This window comes from Lutjanus erythropterus, chromosome 15 (genome assembly GCF_056507025.1).
Source record: "Lutjanus erythropterus isolate fLutEry1 chromosome 15, fLutEry1.hap2, whole genome shotgun sequence".
Taxonomy (NCBI): Eukaryota; Metazoa; Chordata; class Actinopteri; order Lutjaniformes; family Lutjanidae; genus Lutjanus; species Lutjanus erythropterus.
The window spans coordinates 32949608-32969166 of NC_139331.1; the positions used below are offsets into that span (position 1 = coordinate 32949608).

General features: G+C 40.3%; 1 protein-coding gene and 1 non-coding gene across 2 annotated transcripts in view; both read left to right on the forward strand.

The window, feature by feature from the left end:
• The first annotated feature begins 696 nt into the window (after positions 1 to 696).
• Positions 697 to 19559, forward strand: part of kif3ca (kinesin family member 3Ca) — a 31397-nt gene continuing 12534 nt past the window's right edge. The window contains exon 1 of the mRNA XM_084737595.1: positions 697 to 2675. Within this exon, the coding sequence (XP_084593721.1) occupies positions 1260 to 2675 (1416 nt within the window). The 5' untranslated portion in view covers positions 697 to 1259. The remainder of the gene's footprint in view (positions 2676 to 19559) is intronic.
• trnaa-agc (transfer RNA alanine (anticodon AGC)) lies at positions 17518 to 17590 on the forward strand. Its single transcript has one exon. It is a non-coding gene; the product is annotated as a tRNA-Ala (tRNA).

The window sequence follows — 19559 nt, forward strand, 5'->3', positions numbered from 1 at the left end:
GAAAAGGAGAAAATATTGAGGAAAAGATCACTTTTTTATCATTCAATCCTTATTTATATAGCACCATTCAACTAAATCAAATGTGTCTTGCAAGCATTTGACAATTTTTTATTTTACAAATGACAAATTTTACAAATATCAATAAAAAATGTTTGACATGCTTTACTAAATGAATTGATTACTATGGTGAAACAGTAAATGATTATAAAAATACAATGGATTTACAAATACATTATATTAATGTATGTACATTAAGTGAATAGATGTTATGTACAATTATGAATAAATATCTCCATAATCAAAAAATAAAAAATTACATGACTCCATAAGTAAATTAATTTGCATTCCGTTGGTGCATTAAATAGCACTATTTATTTACTTATTTTATTTATTTATCCATTCTTTTTTATTTTATTTATTTTGTTCTGGTCCTCCATACATGGGACCATAAGCGGTGTACAATGTTTAAAACAATAAATGTTATTTTATTTGTCGACTGAACCAAACCAGTCTAGTTGAGGAGTTGGTGGCAGCCTTGGACAAGATTCAGCGCCACATTGAGACGAAAACTCCATTTCCCATGGTCCTCTGTTCCGCTCCGCAGTGATGTGGGGTGTGGTGGTTGAATGACTGAGTGTGTATGAGTGTGTGTGTGTGTCCCTGTATGTGTGTGTATGAGTGTGTGTGTTGGTTACCGGAGGGGAGCCCTGTCTCTCTGCTCACACACACACACGGAGAGACGCAGATCCAGTCCGGAGCATCAGTGAGCGGAGGACAGGAAGATGCGGACAGCGGTCTGTGTCGGATCTACCGGGCGAGTGAAACCAGGACGACATGACTGTGATATCTGTCTGAATGTGTTTATTGTCGCCGGCATTGTTGGATTTTTCTCACCGAGTGAATGTGGACGTGAAGCGGGACTGCAATGGAGCGTCGATCCAGTAATAACGCGTGAGAGCTGCTGACCGTCTGTCTGTCTGTGGGCTAATATTACAGACAATAACCGAGGGAAATTAGCCATTAGACACAGTGGCATTTCATCATTTGTTTCGGTTATTATAGCAGTCTATGTAATCAGGCTATTTTCTATAGGATATGATGAAGAAGCTATACTGAATTTGTTATTAATGGTTAGAAAAATCAATGGTTACACAATTCACAGGCAGACAGGAGGCTCATTGAAGGCATCACACAGCTTTACAACCTATTTTGATTGAGAGCACATAAATTGTCCTTTTGGTGTATTACAAGAAACAGTCATGTCAAAAAATAAGAGCAGCGAGTCAGTGAAGGTGGTTGTTCGATGCCGTCCGTTGAACCAGAGAGAGGAGTCCAACGGGCCTACAGGGGGCATCGTGCAGATGGACTTGCGGCTCGGACAGGTGATCCTCAGGAACCCTCGGGCACCTGCAAGCGAGCCCCAGAAAACATTCACGTTTGATGCCGTTTATGATGCAAACTCCAAACAGCGAGATCTATACGACGAGAGCGTGCGACCGCTTATAGACTCAGTGCTCGCAGGGTTCAATGGAACCATATTTGCGTATGGGCAGACCGGTACTGGGAAGACCTACACCATGCAGGGGGCGTGGATGGACCCGGAGAAACGGGGCGTGATCCCCAACGCTTTTGACCACATCTTCACACACATCTCCCGCTCGCAGTCGGATAAGCAGTACTTGGTGCGGGCGTCCTACCTCGAGATCTATCTGGAGGAAGTTCGGGATCTTCTCGATCCCAAACATGGCAGCTCTAGAGCGCTGGAGCTCCGGGAGAGTCCAGAATCCGGGGTGTACGTGCGCGACCTTACATCGTGTGTCTGCAAGAGCATCAAGGAGATCGAGGAGGTGATGAACATGGGCAACCAGGCAAGGGCAGTTGGAGCAACGGACATGAATGAACACTCATCTCGCTCCCACGCTCTGTTCCTGATCACAGTGGAGTGCAGCCAGCCTGGACCAGATGGGAGGAAACACATCCGGGTCGGTCGCCTCAACCTGGTGGATCTGGCGGGCAGCGAGCGCCAAGCCAAGACCGGCGTCCAGGGCGAGCGCCTGAAAGAGGCTGCCAAGATCAACCTTTCCTTGTCAGCGCTGGGGAATGTGATCTCAGCACTGGCCGATGGGCGCAGCAGCCACGTGCCGTACCGGGACTCCAAGCTGACCCGGCTTTTGCAGGACTCTCTGGGCGGGAATGCAAAGACTGTCATGGTCGCCACCTTAGGCCCATCCCCCCTGCACTACGACGAGACCCTCACCACCCTCCGCTATGCCAACCGCGCCAAGAACATCCAGAACCAACCCAGAGTCAACGAGGATCCTAAGGATGCTCTACTGCGCGAGTTCCAGAGGGAGATCGCTCGCCTCCGGGCCCAGCTCAACCACAGGAAGTGGAGGAGCAAGCAGAAGAAGGAGCAGTTGGAGGGTGGCGAGAGCTGGGAAAGAGATGGGGACGAAGAGACGGAGGGTGAGGAAGAGGGGGAGGTCGTGGAGAAAGAGGCCGAGGAGTATGTGAAACTGGAGGAGCAGCGGTTGGAGATGGAGAAGGAGGCCATCAGAGGAGATCAGTTCATGTTGGCTGAGGAGAAGCAGAGGCTCCTGGGAGAGAAGGAGAGGATGATGGGAGATCTGAGGAAGGAGCAAGAAGCTACCGAGCAACTGACTGCCAAGTACAAGGTGAGAGTCCAACTTCAGTCATTCATTCATTCACTCACACACAGTTTACACAGTCCAGCAAGTCAGATTAAGGACATGTGGTATGTGGGATTATTATGTGTGGTAATCTGATGACCTGTTAGTAAGAGACAGTAACTCTGGGAGCCTCATATCTAATTACATCTGTGTGTGTGTGTGTGTGTGTGTGTGTGTGTGTGTGTGTGTGTGTGTGTGTCATAGAGATCAGAGACAGTATTTTGGGGTTGACACAGATTACATTACAACAAGCTATTATTAACAAACCATGACGCTAATCGTGTGACATATCAGGTACTGATATCAGATATTAGCTGTGCTGGGGAACATTACTTTTAAAAGTAACTTGAGACATAACAAGAATTACTGCCAATAAAAAGTAACCCAGTAAAAAGTAACCCAGTCGTAACCAACTGAGAAAAGTTATTTGTAGCAACATTAGCAATGTAGTCAAGACCACCTAAGCTAAGACCAAGTCGAGACCAATACAAGACCAAGACTTTGAGGATTGGGACCAAATCAAGACCAAGACCAAGGCAGGGTGACACTAAGTCAAGACCAAGACCAATGCAGGATGAGACTAAGTCAAGACAAAGACCAACACAGGATGAGACTAAGTCAAGACAAAGACCAACACAGGATGAGACTAAGTCAAGACCAAGGCAGGGCAGGACCAAGTCAAGACCAAGACCAAAGCAGAGTGAGACTGAATCAAGAGCAAGACCAAGGCAGAGCAAGTCAAGACCAAGAGTTTGAGAGCCCCAGTTCAAATCAAGACCAAGGCACGGCATGACCAAGTCAAGACCAAGACCAAGGTAGGACGATAAGTCAGGACTGAGACCATGGTAGGGTGGGACAGAGTCAAAACCAAGACCAAGGCAGGGTGACACTGAGTCCAGACCAAGACAAAGGCAAGGTGAGACCATGCAGATATCCAAATCACATTGTCACTTTTGTGTAGTGTGTAGCTTTTATGTCAGACCTCATCCAACCAATGTCCTCTTTAATTTACTTTTATATAACTCTCAATACTGACTATACATTTTTCAGAATGTGTGTCAGATAGCCCGTACCAAGTCTGAATAGTGTTAAAGTATTGATTCAAATCAAGCTTTGATCATGGGGACTTTGTTATCCATCCATTTTGGAACCTCACTTGAAATACTGTGTCTAACGATGCGACTAATTAAAAGTTTTGTAACAGTTTTACTACCAATACTTTTTTTCTTTAGATAAAGTTAAATCTTTGAGTTTTAGAAAAGCAAAAAAAATATTTAAAAATTTTTAGAGTAAATTCATTTAACTTTCAGGCACCAAAATAATGACAAATCAGGTTCATAGTTCACTGCGACTAATTTGTGCAAATGCGTCATTTATAGGTTAATTTAATAGTTGTGGCTCCAGTCAGAATTTTCTTCTTCTTTTGGACAAAAAAGGCTCTTTGACTGTAAATGTTGCAGACCCCTGACCGTGGCATATGTGATGATATTATTGATGTTTCACCGGGTTTTAACTAGTAAATACTTAGATTTTAATTCCAGTACCAGCACCAGTGGTTCCAGTGACATGGTGCTAGGAGTGTTTTGGTCCCTGCTGCCCTTTTTTCACAGTCCAGTTGGGTGTCTCATATGTCCAGACAGGAGCTGGTGACCATTGTAGCTTAAAATGTCAGTTCTCCCTTTGCCCTATTCACACACAGGCACCAATCAAAGACTGAGCCAGGGCCGAATTAATTACTTGCTCTGATTCATGTGCATATCCAGTCAATAAGTCAGCCATGCAGAATGACTGAGTGATCCTGTAGCTGCAGCCTGGACCATCAAACACTCAGCTTACTGAGCCCAAGGCTCTAATGTGAGGAAATGAGAGGAAGAAAAAGATATTTATGGTGTCACGTGTTTGGGAACAATAGACGGGCAAGTTGAGGTTGTATGAACACGCAAAATCCCTGCTAATATCCTCTTTTCTGTCTTTTCTATTTGGTGATGTTCTGAGTATTTTTCCGTTGAGCGCGTTGAACAACTCCCAGAGCAGAGGTGTGAATCTGATGTATTCAGCTGTAATATGCTGTACTTCTCTGCCTGTGTAGGTGGCAGGGCTGAAAGCAACAGGAGAAATGTAATAACAGAGAGAATTTTTCCACTTTAGAAAAGCTTACAGTTACAGTAATGTCTCAAAATACAGCAAGCATCGTAGCTGCATTGCATTCTGGTCTGTTGACGCTGCGGTCGAAGATGCTGCAAAATTTGCAACCAGAAACACAAAGTATATTGTGAGAAGCTGAATTGGATGAGATGAGTTATGTGAAAGTTTCATTTGGTTTGGAACAGATTGGTTTTCCAAACTGGGGTGCAGCAGCTGCCTCTAAAGAGTGCTCAACAGGAAAAATGTAATGGTGTGATTTTATTATTACTACAAGATTACTGGGTCCACTCACACATCTCTCTGTGTACAATTAGTGGGAAAGTCCACTGATGAATTAGTCATTCGCTCTGTTCTTCACGTGCCAGATGGTGTGTAACTTTATTGCAATTTAATTCAATTTTTTACAGTATCTTTAGTAGCATCTCAATGCACCACATTCACCATTTCAACAGCTATAAATAGGCTGTATTTCTTGGGTTGTTTTTTTTTTCAAGTTGTTGGGGGTGCGTCATGCTGACTTTGATGTAGAAGGGGGTGCATGACCGAAAAAGTTTGGGAAAATGGTGTAACACTTTATTATAAAATAACATGTTACAACACCTTATTTGGGTTATATGCTTTTTTAATGTTTGTTTTATTTTATTACATTTTATTGTGTTTTTGTAGTTCCATGTCCAGGTCCTGTTGTAGATCCAATCTGTCTTTTATTTTGGTTTTCTTTAGACAAATCTGATGTATGTTGTTGTTGTTTTTTTACATGACTGAATAAAACCAAGCCAAGGTTAAAAAGAGTCAGCCTTGAAGCTAAATTAACATCTGTGCAATTTAGTTAATTGCACTTGACATAAAACAGACAAATAAATAAATAGAGAATAGATCTGGGTGCAATCCAAACCAAATGAATCCTTTGCATAAATTAATTATATACAGGACATAAAATACCAGTTGAAAAGAACGATACTGACTTGATACCTCTTTCAGTACCACAACAAACTGAAAAAAGTCCTCGGCACACAAAGTAGAACAACTGGCACACAGTTGTGGTACAGAAAAGGTCACTGAACACTGACTGGTTTTGCTGCTGCGAGCCAAATTTCAGGAAGGACAAAGGCTGAACTGAATTTAGGCATTTTTGAAAACCTTACAGGACATAAAAATAAGTATATATATATACATGAGAAATACTCCCTCAAACATTTTAGCACTGTTGAAAATTATTTCTTGGCAGTGTATCTTAGTTATTTTGTGGTATTTTTTATTTATTGAAAAGAGGTTAGAGTAAAATGGCTGTCCATAGTTGTGTATCTGAGATTTATTTTACGTAATAACAGCAGCAAACTCTCAAGAGAATATGTAAAATTCCCTCAAACTGGAAAAATTATTGTGCCAGCCTTCAGAAGACTCATTTATTAGAGCAGCGTAAGCTCTCTTTTGTTTTTGCCTCATCTTTAGGATGTGGCCTTTTGTCTTTCAAGTCCCCTGAGACGGAGCTGATGTATATTCTGCTTTCATGTACGTTTCTGTGAGGCATCTCGTATTTCTTCCTCTCACGTTGTCCTCCAGAGCGCTGAGAGGCGAACACTGTTTTCTGCTAAACCATATAAAATATGTGATCACACAGCACAGTTCACAGGGTTTTGCTGCTGTGTGTGTGTGTGTGTGTGTGTGATGCTGACTGGGTGGCTGCTGAGTGATGTCAGCGCAGAGAATCAGCAGAAGTCCTTCTCCTCTCTGCCCGAGGAGGAAGATGATTAATGACAAGAAGTATTTCCTGCCTTTGATGCATCAGTCTGTCGCTGTTGGTGCATAACTTCAAAACAATTTTTGTCATGCAAGATACAAGTTAATTAGTTTGTTCCGAGATGCAAATCTTTAGACTGGGTTTCACCAACGAAGATTAATTTAATATAAGATTAGTTCTAATCAGTTGAGCAAAAACTTGGTTTAATATGAGTGAATCCAGATTTGTTCTGTAGCACAATTAAAAACTAATTTACATCTAGTAAATCCAAGTTTACTGATGTTAATAAAGAAACAGGCCTAAATAAAAAAAACTTTATTTCTATAAGAAGTATAAAAACATTACATTGTTTGCTAGCTAGCCTAAATGTTAACAAAATGTTACCTCGCTGCTAGCTAGCTAAAAAGTTAACATCTTTTAACATCATTGTTTTCTAGCAAGTTAACAAAACATTACATTGTTTGCTAGCCAGCTAAAATGTCAGCAAAATTTTACATTGTTTCAGTATTAAAAGAAATTTAATCTTTCTAAATTTTGAGCTAGTTTAAAAGTTTGGTGCAACATAATTTATAGTTAAACAATTTTTTAGGCTAATTGGATTTAAATTTAGTGATATTGCGTATTTCGTTTGTTGTTGTAGCCGATGTCTGATATATCTTCATGGAGTCTCAATCATGGAGATCAATTGTTGTTCAAAAACTATTAGAAACACATCAGTGAGCCACACTGGGTGACATGTTATATTTCATTGTCACTGTAGTTTATGAGTTCATACCACAAACGCCGTCCTGCTGCTGTAAATTCTCAGTAGAGCACTGAATGTGTATAAATCTGCAGCTGAGAAAAGTCACTAACAAATGAAAAAAAAGAAAAAAAACTCAGCTGTTTTAGGGAATTACCTGCTCTTTTAGATATAAAACAATATATTTGTGACTTTTAAAGATTGACATCTTCAGTAGGAAAGAAGGAGGAAACCTTTTTCAGTGTGTACACTGATGGGAAAAACAGATTAACTCGGCTCATGTCACATGTCGAGATCACAGGTCAGTTTTATGTGATTATATGATTAAGACGTGTACAAGGATCCCTTTATGTCTTCAGTTCAGCACGTTGTCACAATTAATGCTCTAACATCATGAGGTTATATACCTGTTACTCTTAAAAACAGTGTTTTAAAATTATATTCTGGCTCTTTTCTTCGTCTGGGAGGAATTCTGGGAGATTCTTTGGTTTTTATTTCCATGAATAATTCACCAAGTGTTGACACAATATTGCATCATGTCAAGATATTTCTAAGGCAGGTACAACAGAGTGAAACTTGGCAGCAGGAATAAAAAAAACATCAAAAATCAATTTCTCAACAAACAGAAGCTTCAATAAACGGGAATGCGGTGCAGCCGAACCACGTGATTGGAAAAAAGATGAAGAGAGAGATCATGAAGTGTGTCAATAACAGGACGATCTGCACCGAGGATGACATATACAGCAGATTATAATGAGCTGAGAAGAAGGGATGATTTAAAGGTATTGATTAAACCTTCTGAGTGATTAATAACAACAATAATTTCCCTGAGCCCACTTTGGCATCTTCAGATTTAATAAAAGATAAAAAAAAAAATAATACACATAACAAACTATGAGATAAGGTACTATAAATCTATAAACTATAAATCAGCGAACCCTCCCAATGAAAAAGCTGGAAATGTAATTTCAGGATGAAAAATGACAAAAGCTGTTTTGATAATCAATTAATTTACTATTTAGCCACATTATTGCCGCTTTATAGTACTTTATATGATAGTGTTTTGAAAATCTTGGGGTTTTAGACTGTTTGCCAGCTTGGGCTGTGTTGAAAAATGATGGTTATTATTCATTCTCAAGTATTTAATCGATTGGCAGATTGATTAACAATGCAGCTCTGTAAAATGTCATCACATTAAATCATTTTGATTAATGACAAAGCAACAGTTTAGGACTTTTTAAACACTTCTATAAGCAGACAGATATTTCCTGTAACCATGACAGAAACTGATTATAAGTAAAGGATGATAGATAATAATTGCAGCTCACCTTTTTGCGATTATTTTGACTGATACTGCACTTGAGATATGATTTATATTAGACGTAATGATAATTTTTTCATAATTATTCTTATTTTGATTGAAAAACTTGCTAAGATGACTATGTTGTGATTATTATTTTTTTTTTTTTTACCAAATGAAGATGTTTTTTGAAGTCTGTAGAATCTGATTTGTAGGACAGCACATCCCTGCCTCAGTGTTCAGTAATTTAAAAGTTTTGACACATTTTGTTTGTTTAATATGTATTTATGTTATTTAATTAATAGAGTAATAATTCACCCATTGCCTTATAACTTATAATTTATCATTAAACCTTCTTTTTAGTCCCCAGACGTCACTGTGATCATCTAACACTTCCAGTCTGATCAATCAGCCAGTTCTTACAGACCCCCGGCTCTGCTTTCCTCTTATTGGCCGCGACTGATATTAGCCCACCAATCACAGGATGTAGCCTGCAGGTGCCATTTTTCTCTCTGCTCTGACAGCCAATGAGAGAGAGGTTGCTAGGCAGAGAGGCAGACTGACAGAGAGAAAGAGAGAGTGAGAAGGAAACATGGTGAAAAAGAGCCTCAGAAATAACCAGTTATAGATAACATCAGATTGAAAAGGCTCTCCTCCTCTTCGTCTTCGTCTCTTCCTCTCAGCCACAGATTCATCCACACAGACACGCATGACAAATGTAAGTGGGTCAGGGACCAGCCTTGTGAAAGTATGTTGGGTCAGCTGGTGTTTCTGCAGGGTGCTGTCAGCTAACGGGCCTCCAAGGTGCGGCGCTCCATCTGTGACTCTCTGACTGTGTTGTAATGTTGGTGCAACTGTTAGTCGAGCTGTTGTCTCCTCTGCTGGACGTGCCACCAGCTCTGATTTACATGGTCAGCTGGTAGATATTTGAATAAAAGTACCAACACCACACTGTAAAAATAATCCAGATGTTACTGTAAATTGTTTTGCAGCAGATCCTCTTTCTCATTTTCATGTAGCAAACAATCCGATGTGCACAATTATACCATGAAAATAGGGGAAGAGCTTAAAAACAGATTTTTTACGTGGGGTTGTCAGAGGATGGCGATCAGCACAGCAGGAGCACCATGTAAAAAAAGTCCTAATCTTGAAGTGCTATACTTATAATATTTTAACTGCTACCTTGCCATCAGTATGGCTGCACAATTATTCAAACTTTTATTGAAATCACAATATGGAATATAGAAAGTGCAATATTTGTTAAAGGCAAAATGTGTCAAAAGAAAACTTTAAATCAATGAACGTCGTGAGGCAGAGATGTCCTGTCCTACAAATTCGATTCAACAGAGTTAAAAAACATCTTAATTTAATACAATTGCTACAGTTGCATGCTGTACTATTTCATATCAAAATGGCTGAAATTATTAGTGTTGTTTTGTGTACTTTTTTTTTTTTTTTAAACATATTTTTATTGACTTTTCAACATAAATGTGATTTAACAACATAGTGCCATTTACATTCTCAACAGCATTCTTAGTAATAACAAATAAAGTAATAAAGAATGATAAGGAAAATAAAATACATGTTTGGGAAACAAAACAAAACACCACCATCCACCAAGTTTTGTGTACTTTTAACGATTTAAGGAGCCTAGGATTTCCTGCTAACCCTTCTAGGGTTAATAGTCATACATTCGTACATTTTTACACGTCCCTGTAACCGTACCAGTTGTACCACATCAGTATTTCCCCTCCAGGGCATTTCAGCAGCATCACAGTTTGTCTGTTGAGTCAGATATTTTATCAGCCTTTGCACAGCACACAGTCTGTGCTGTTATGAAACAGTCAGGTATCAGTACAGTCGCTGTGCGTAGCTTCATGCTGAGCAGCAGGTTCTCACACAGAGGCTGCCGCTGTGAGCGTCCCTCCGCTGGACTATTCTTAGATCCACTTTTTCTGGGTCACAACTGCAACATCTCCCTTCTTCTTACCACCGTCTCTCCCTCCCTCTGTACTCCACATCGCACAGCTCTTACTTTTCGTTTTTTTTAGGTCCTTTAAGAGGACGTAAAATTTCTGAAAACTGTCTAAACTTGCTTTTATTTTGTTCCTGATGGATCTTCATCTAACTTTCATTAAACTTGCAGAAACACTCTTTTCCATGTCATCCCTCTGAGGTGTTCCCTCTAATGAAGTTTTACGTAACATTTGAGATCTGAGATTTGCACGTCCTCTCTGCCTGATTGTCTCCTACTTTGTTTAAAATTCCCGAGAACGCCTTTTTTTTTCAAATTCTCACAGGAGCAGCACAGTAAATAGGTCGATTTTAAGCATCTTAAATTAAGAACATCACTACAGATACTTGAGAATTTGAACCAAATTGCAGACTTTAAAGCCTTATTTATGGGAACGGGACAGAGAGCTCTCAGGAGTGTAAATCTGATAAATAAACCGAGTCTGAAAATAAAAAACTCGTCCATGGCACGCTGCCCAGATAAAGTCTGTGTGCGGGAAACACTGAGCTGTTTCTCTCTGATTCTTTTATAAAAAAGCCCAACATAAATGTTGCAGCGTCAGAGGAGGGTATGTCGGCCTGGAGCAGGACGATAATTTAGTCGTTTTTTAACCTTGAATGCTTCTCCCTGTCTTTGCTCTTTTTTGCCTTTATACTTTATTGCAATGATTAAAAACTTTATCAGTCTCTTGCAAGTTATTATACTTTTTAAGCCAGTGGAAGCTACTGCAAGGAACTTTTTATACTGTGCTGATTATGAAGTTGTCTGGACAAAAGCGGTAGTGTTTCCACCACCTTAGCCACAAAATACAAAGTCAAAAATAAGATTATCTAAAAAAAAAAAAAAAATCTCTTCCTGCTTCTGTTTAACTGGCTCTACAACTTGCAAGTTGTTTGATTTGATTTCAAGGAGAATCTGATCCGGCGGCAGGCATTTAGAATAACTTCACAGAAATAGCCAATCATCTCCCTGATGTTGTGTGTTCTTGTTAACGTATGTAGGTCACATAGAGGCATCGGTATGAAACTGAGACGGTGCCATAATAAGTTAAAAGACCTTTTTGTGGCTTTTAATGAGCAAACAGCAAACTAAAAGACACCAACTCAACCAGACCAGAAGACCAGGCTGTCTTTTGTTATCGGAGGAAATGGACATTCACTGTCCATTAAGGTCTTTCCTACATCCTGCCAGCTTCAGTTCAGCCAATCAGAGTGCGTGGTCAACAACAATGCCCACTGCCTCATGGGAAATATCGTCAGTGTAGCACAAAGCCTCAGACGCACACATACATGCACGTATTTATACACACTCTGTGCTATATATCAGCCTCCAACAATATATGGTAGACGTCCATTTGCTGTAAGCATACAGAATGTATGTTACACACAAACACACACACGCGCGCGCACACACCTACACACACATTCATGCATAGCATTATGGATAGAATGACTGTTTCCTGTTTATATAGCTGCTTTCCTGTCTGATTAGAGGGGGAAAAAGTGGACAGAGAGAGGGTGTGTGTGTGTGTGTGTGTGTGTGCGCGCATGTAGGTTAACGAACAGAAAGAGCTCATCACTGCTCTCCATCTTTCAGCATGGAAGGCTGCATCTCTGAAATATTGATGAATCAACTCTGTGTGTGTCCGTGTGTGTGTGTCCGTGTGTGTGTGTGTGTGTGTGTGTGTGTGTGTGTGTGTGTTTGTGTGTTCATGAACGGAGCATCCGATCATGGGATCTGTAGAGAACGCAGATACATTTCTTTAACAATGCAGACTCCTCTGTCTCTCTTACAAGGAAACAAACCAACACACATAACAATAAAATATTTAACATGTTTATCTTCTCTGGCACGAAAAGTGAAAATGGCAATTCTGGATGGACGATGAGTAATGAAATATTTTGCTAATGTAACCGCTGTAGCCTCATAAAATATACAATAACAGTTATGAAAACATTTGAATAATTAATTTAACCATTTTTACAAGCTGTATAAACTTCCAAGTACAAAATGAGTTAAAAACAAACCTTGTTTTTGTCTTTAATGGGATAGTTCAGACAGGAAAAAAAATAAAATATCATCATCGGTTTAAGTGAACACTATATTTAGAATATTTTCACCACTTTACTTCTCCATCAGACAGCCTGTTCTGACAGGAAACTGCTGTTTTATGAGCCAAGTATTCAAATCAACCATACTCCATTGGCAAAATATGTCATTTTAGCCTGCAGAACATAGAACATCTTGCTGTACCGCTGCCTTGATCTGTTAGTTTCTTTGTGTTATTGTGTGACTTTTAAAAGGTTAGTTCGAACTCACTGAGGTCGTAGTAACACACAGTAACACAAACTAACTAACAGATCAAGGCAGTGGCAGACCAGCAACTGTGGGTCTGTGAGGTAAAATGACTGATTTTGCCAATGAAGTTTGGTTGGTTTGCAGAGGCATTACTTGGCATCCGTGCTGGCGCTCCTCTCTGCTTCTCCAAACTGGGGGCTTGCCAAGAGACATCTAGTGTAGATGATCAATAAGTATCTCATTCAGTCCTAAATCAAATAATCCAAACTATCCCTGTGAAGAAAACGCCACAGGTTTAGTATTATTTTCCAGTAACAGTGTTGTTCTCAGACAGTTTGAAAAAGGTCAAAATGCAGCAGAACCAGAGAGTCTTTTTATTCCAGAAATACTTCTTCCTTGACAAAACTTTCTGCCTACATTACCCACAATGCAACTCAACTGGCACCAGGAGGTACAGGTGTGTTATGCTAGTAGCGGTTGATGTAGCATGTAGCCTTTAGCCAAGCCTGAAGTGGAGATAAGAAGCGACCTACAAACTTATTTCTAACTCCACTCCAACAATTTTTTTCATTCTTCTAGTGTCCCTGCCCATCCAACCACCATGCTGACTCAAATGACATCACATGAGGCAAGCAGTTCTACTTGCCTAATCCTGTAAACAGACCTCGATATGTAGAATTGGTGTGTTAATTTTGGACCGTGAAACTCGGACAACAGCTGGCAACAGTTCACCGCAGTGTTATTAAGAAGTTTTGGGGGTTTGGAGAGATTAGTCAGAGTGTGCGGTGGAGCTGTGCAGTCAGCTGGAAGGCAGACAGGTGAGCCTCTGATCAGAGGGAGGTAATGAACCTGAGTCACAGGTAAACACAGGGCTAGACGCGATTCAGAAGACCTGTAATAAAATACCAAACTCCAGTCTCAAACTTGGCTGCAGTGACTGGAGTGTGGAGCCAGATTAAAGCGCGGGAGCTCGATGAGACGACGGGTCGCAGGTGTGCAGGAGTGACACAGAGCGCCACGCCCTGACAAACACTCACACACACACACACAGAGAGAGAGAGAGAGAGAGAGAGAGGATAAACAACATGAAATACAAGGGAGGGGTGAAACCGCAGGGACCGTGACGAGAATTAGTTACCAAATCCCCAACTGGAAAAATACCACAATATATATTTAATGTTTTAATTTAATACATGTGAATAAAAGGAGCATGTTCATAAGACACGTTAAAATATTAAAAACTCTTACGACTCCTCCTTCTTCGCTCCTAATAAAGACGATGTTACTCAAAGCTCTGTAGACTGTATGAGAGATCCTCCCTCACATTAAACTGCATAATTCATCGCCCTCTAGAATGACACATAAAGGCATTTTGTGATGTTACGACCCTGTCAGCTGGACTTCCGCAATTTGTACCTTATAAAACTGCACAAATCAAACCACCTTCTGATCCTGCACCGCTATGGTTAATGTTCGTTCAGGTTTAGCCCCAAAAATAATGTAATTCTGATGTGGTTTAGGTTAAAATGAGTGATTAGATTAGGGAGTGATGACTAAGTGAAACCATCGCTGACCAAACACCCCGACCTCCTCTGTCTGAGGACTCTGCAGCTCTGTAACACTCTCATGCTGTTTCCTCCTTTGCTCCTGACAGACAAAAGCTTTTGTCACTTGAATGTAAACATATGTCGTCCTGTTGAATTATCCGAGGGGACTGTTCATTGTTTCCACGGTCCACTGAGGCTGTCAGAAGTTTTGATACTTTCTCAATACGATGTGTTTAAAACAACACAATACCCGTTGATTATAGCAATGAAAGTACCAAGGCTATTCATAAAATGATGTAAGTGCTCATTCAGGACCTGAGTTCAGTTCAGTTTTTGTTGCTCTGCCTGAAATTTGGCTCACAGCAGCAAATCCAGACAGTGACTTCTTCTGTAGGTTGTTAGGTAAAAAAAAAAAATCATATTTTGTTTGATTAGGACTCATGGTGCCAAAAGACTTATTACGTTTTACGTTTACGTTACGTTTTGATGGTTTTCATACTGTTGTTTGTGTTTTTACACAAATGGAATAATTTGTCTTTTACTTTTGAAGTTTGACTCACATATAAACTCTTATCCTCCTTCTTATTGTTTACCATTACCAAACATTCATTTATTTTTATTAATATTATTATTTAACTTATTTGGTCTTTAACTTTTTCCTCACATATTCTTACTATTTGGGTTCTGTTTGTGCTGCAAATATTTTCTCATGCCTCCCTTTTTTTCATTAGATACAAGAACATTGAGGATAATAAACCTATAAATATCAAAAAGAAGATAAAATCTTCACAAATCCAGTACTACTACTAATATGTGCTTTGACTTTATCCTATGAGAAAAATAGTATTCTTATGTGCATATTGCTTTGAAATATTAGATAATTTGAGTAACAAGTCATATTACAAAGGATGAAAGGACTTTTCTCAGGTTAATCTGGGTTCATCGGATCTACTGATGTTGGGATCTACTGATAACACGTCACTTCTTCTACCTCGTGTCTTTATTGATGCAGGACTGACTGACAGTGAGTGGACAGTAATACGATTTCAGGCTTTAAGTCGCGGCTCTTTAAGTGTTTTCAGGATCGATCAGGACTGATGTGAAACAGATTCTCAGAGACTCTCTGACCTTTGCTCTCTCCTCTGTTTCTACCTCTGTCTTTCATGCTCAGCGTCTCTTGTCTTTTTATGTTCCTCTCTCTCCTTCTTCTTCTCTTTTCCCAGCGAGCTCTCTGTCTTGCCGCTGCGCACACACACACACACACACACACACACACACACACACACACGAGAGCCGCTGTCGTCACATTGTATTTATAACCCGGTCGCTCCCGGCAGGCCTCGGGACTCGCTGCGATTGGCTGGCTGATGTGGATGAGCCAGCTCAATATGCAACACTTCCCATTCTCTTCACTTTCCCATCAGGAAATCAGATCCGTCACAGCCAGAAGAATCTGAACGCGCACTTATGGGCAGATTGTACATACACACACAAATATGCAGCCTGGCACACGCAAGCTCCAGGAAAACTGTGACGCTTTTAGAAATGCTTCAGTTTTCTTTTGCTCATTTTAGACGTCGTCCTGCAGACATGGAAAATATAAATACAAAAATAAACATTATCTGATCTTTTATCTAAAGTATTATTTTAGTTATAAACAAATAAGAGAACTGATGGCTTAAATACACCATGATCACTGCCTGACCAGCCTCATGGCTTTCCGTCGTCCTCCAACATGCAGCTCACCATAAACTATAACACCAGTCACTCCACACTCCATTCATACACAAAATCAAGTTCATTTCTGAGAAACAAACTTTTCAGTGCTACTTTGATGATAAACAAAACATGCTCTCCAAAAAAATAAGTGGTAACAATGACGAGGGGAAGAAAATTAAAAGGCTTTATTGTAGTGGATGAATCATATTAAATCCCAACATGTTCGACCTGTAGGTCTTTGTCCGAGCTTCGACTGAACAAACACAGGTGTAACCACGACTATATAATAACAACAGCCAATGGGAGGCAATCACATGACCCAGGTGAACATATCAGGTGAAACAAATGAAACACACACGAAATATTGCACGTTCTTTGATTAATTGTGCAGCCCTGATCAGCAGTTGAGGCCCACCTCAAACAGAATGACAAACAGCCAATCGAGCGATCGATTGGATTCTAAAACCGGTCGGGGGCGACTAATTTGGGGTTAATACTGGGCTTAATCTGTGCAGCGTCTGTCCGTCTCAAAGGTTCCTTTTTGAGATTTATCCACAGCACCCACTGCAGTGCTGGAGACGGACAAGAGTGCGAGTATGAGCACAATAATAGTTGCAGACAGTGTGCTAATATCTGCAGAAAAGACGGACCGTGCTGAGAGTTTAAATGTGCTTTATTGATCAGGCAAACAGAGAGAGACAGCCGGGGCGATATCTGAGCCTGCAGAGTGTTCAGATGTAGATACACAAAGGTTTATAATGACATGATGAACAAACTGAAGCTCCACTGTGACCTTTAGAGAACATCAGACATCCTGACTGCATCTGTGTGTGTGACCGAAACCTCAACCTGTCGGGATGAAAAATGACTCTAATGACAAGAGAGTCGTCTCTCATGTGATTGAAGGTCATTCTCCTCACTGAGTCATCGCTCCTCCTCCTCCTCCTCCTCCTCCTCCTCCTCTCATGCCTTCTTTTCATCTTCACCTCTGTTACATCAGCTCAGCTTCACCCGAGCATTAAAAACATGATGTGCTTCTCTGGAAATCTGCCATGGGAACCCGTGACACCAGAACAAATTAATTATTTCCCTCTCGACGGTGAAATGAAGGATTACTTGGGAGACGTGGCGCTCTTTCGTGACCTCAAAAACACCAGTTGACCGAACAGCCTCACCACTCAGTTCGTGTAGCAGCTGTTCTGTCTGTATTCCTCCTAAAGATCACGTTACGTTCAGCAGAACAAATTTGTCCAGTTGTTGCAGAAATATAAATATCCCAGCTGACATTTTGATGAGCACTTGAAACTTTCCAAGGTCACATGGGGGATTAGCTCAAATGGTAGAGCGCTCGCTTAGCATGCGAGAGGTAGCGGGATCGATGCCCGCATCCTCCAGTTCTTATGGTTAAACCTGATTTTGAATCCATGTTCACTTGAAACTGTTGGTGAAAAACAACCTCCCCACAAGGTGAACATTGCATGTGTTGCAAAGACTTTAAAGGGATAATTTGTGTTATTTATGAGTTTCTTACCAGTTACCTACAGTAGACGGTGGCCGACACGCTCTCAGTTTGCAGAAGCAGCAGGAGTTTCAGTGTAGGAAGTTGACAAATGGACTGCTGTGGACAGGGTCACCAACATAACGTATTTTTAGACACCACAACGTTACCTTGTGTCAGACAGCCTTTTCTGAAGGGAAACAGCCATTATAGAAACCAAATATCGCTCCAGCCAAACTCCATAGACGAAATCAGTAATTTTACCTCGTAGAACACAGGAGTTGCTGGTCTGCCTCCGCCTTATTCTCTTAGTTTGTGTCATTGAGTTACTTCAGTTAATCCAAACTGTCCTTTTAAAACAACTTGTGATATTATATTAAGTTATAACCTAACACCATATTACAAATTACACGTGAGCAAAAAATTGACATGCAATACAGGTGATAGCACATCAGGCTGATTATCTGGCATTTTGAAATAGATAGCATCACCAGATTCCTGCATTCATGAGGCTGATCAGCAATAAATGTCTGCAGAACCGTGTGCAGGTAGTCTTGCCAGTGTGGCTGCAGTAGAACGATGTTAGCGCCCCCTCAGTGAGTTTTGTTTTAGTGGTGAAAAAGTTAGTTTCCAAATGTGTAACACGTTTTTCCCCATCTTAAATGACAGCAGATCTAATTTAAAAACATTGCTTGCTTATGTTAAATATATATGTTATGGTGTAATTTATATAATGATGTCACTTCTGACATATTGTACTTTGCTCTCCCTTAAATAAGAGTTCTAATAATGTTATAAAATCTACAGCAAAGCCCAGTGTATTTTTCTACTTCATTAATTCATAAAAAAAATCCATCTAAACCATCTAAGACTTGTAGCTGGCTAAGATGTATATTAGATTATAATGTACACAGAATAATGTAATTAAACATAACTTTTCTTTCTTTTGATATCAGCGTTGTATGTCTGCCATTGGCTGCCCTGGCTGCTAAATATCAGCATCAGCAATTGAAAAACCCCTATCAGCTGATCATTGTGCAATATATGCATTGATAAAAAAGTTCAACCAAACATTTACTTTTCGTGCGTAAACGCTTTCAGCAAGTCCCGTGACAACATTTCCAACAGCTTGCTGAGTTGTTGTTCCGACTTGAGGAGGCTTTCATGTGAAGTTTTCCAACTATTCCGATAAAATACAAGATATTTCTAAATTATAGTTTTGCCTTTTTTATGTCTTGGCTAGTTAAACAGGTTTTATTGGCTGGATTACAATGGCACTTATTCTTCAGATAGGTACAAAGATTCTTTTGTGTTACTGTGGCATCATCCTCCTGCAGAACCACATGATTTTAACAAGCAGTGACACATAACAAGTGTTTGTTTCCCAGAAACAAGTTCAGGAAAATGACTCCGAGGGATAAAGAAAGAGAAAGAGTAGCCTCACGTCTCGATGCACTGAATTCACAACTAATGGACTGACAAAAACATGAAGCCCTTGTCAGAGCATGATGCTCAACTTTTTTCCTGAACCTGTTTTAAAGGGAATAAAATATTGCTTTTCTGAAATTTGGTGCAGAAGAAGAAGTACGCTCGTTTCCCGTCAGTGGGAGCGAGCTGTTTTCGGGATAACCAGGGGACATGTACTGTACAGAGCAGCAAAACGCTGTTCGATTTTAATTGGATGTTGCTGCATTTGTGAATTGGTGTAATTGGGGTTTTGACACAGTTTCATGAACCCAGTGAGACTCGCAGCGGATCTTGTTATCTTTTCCTGCATTTAAAAACATAATTATGCATTTTCTTCGCCAGATAATGGCCTGATCTGTCTTATAAGTGCCTGGTGGAGAAAAACTGTCAAGTTGTCC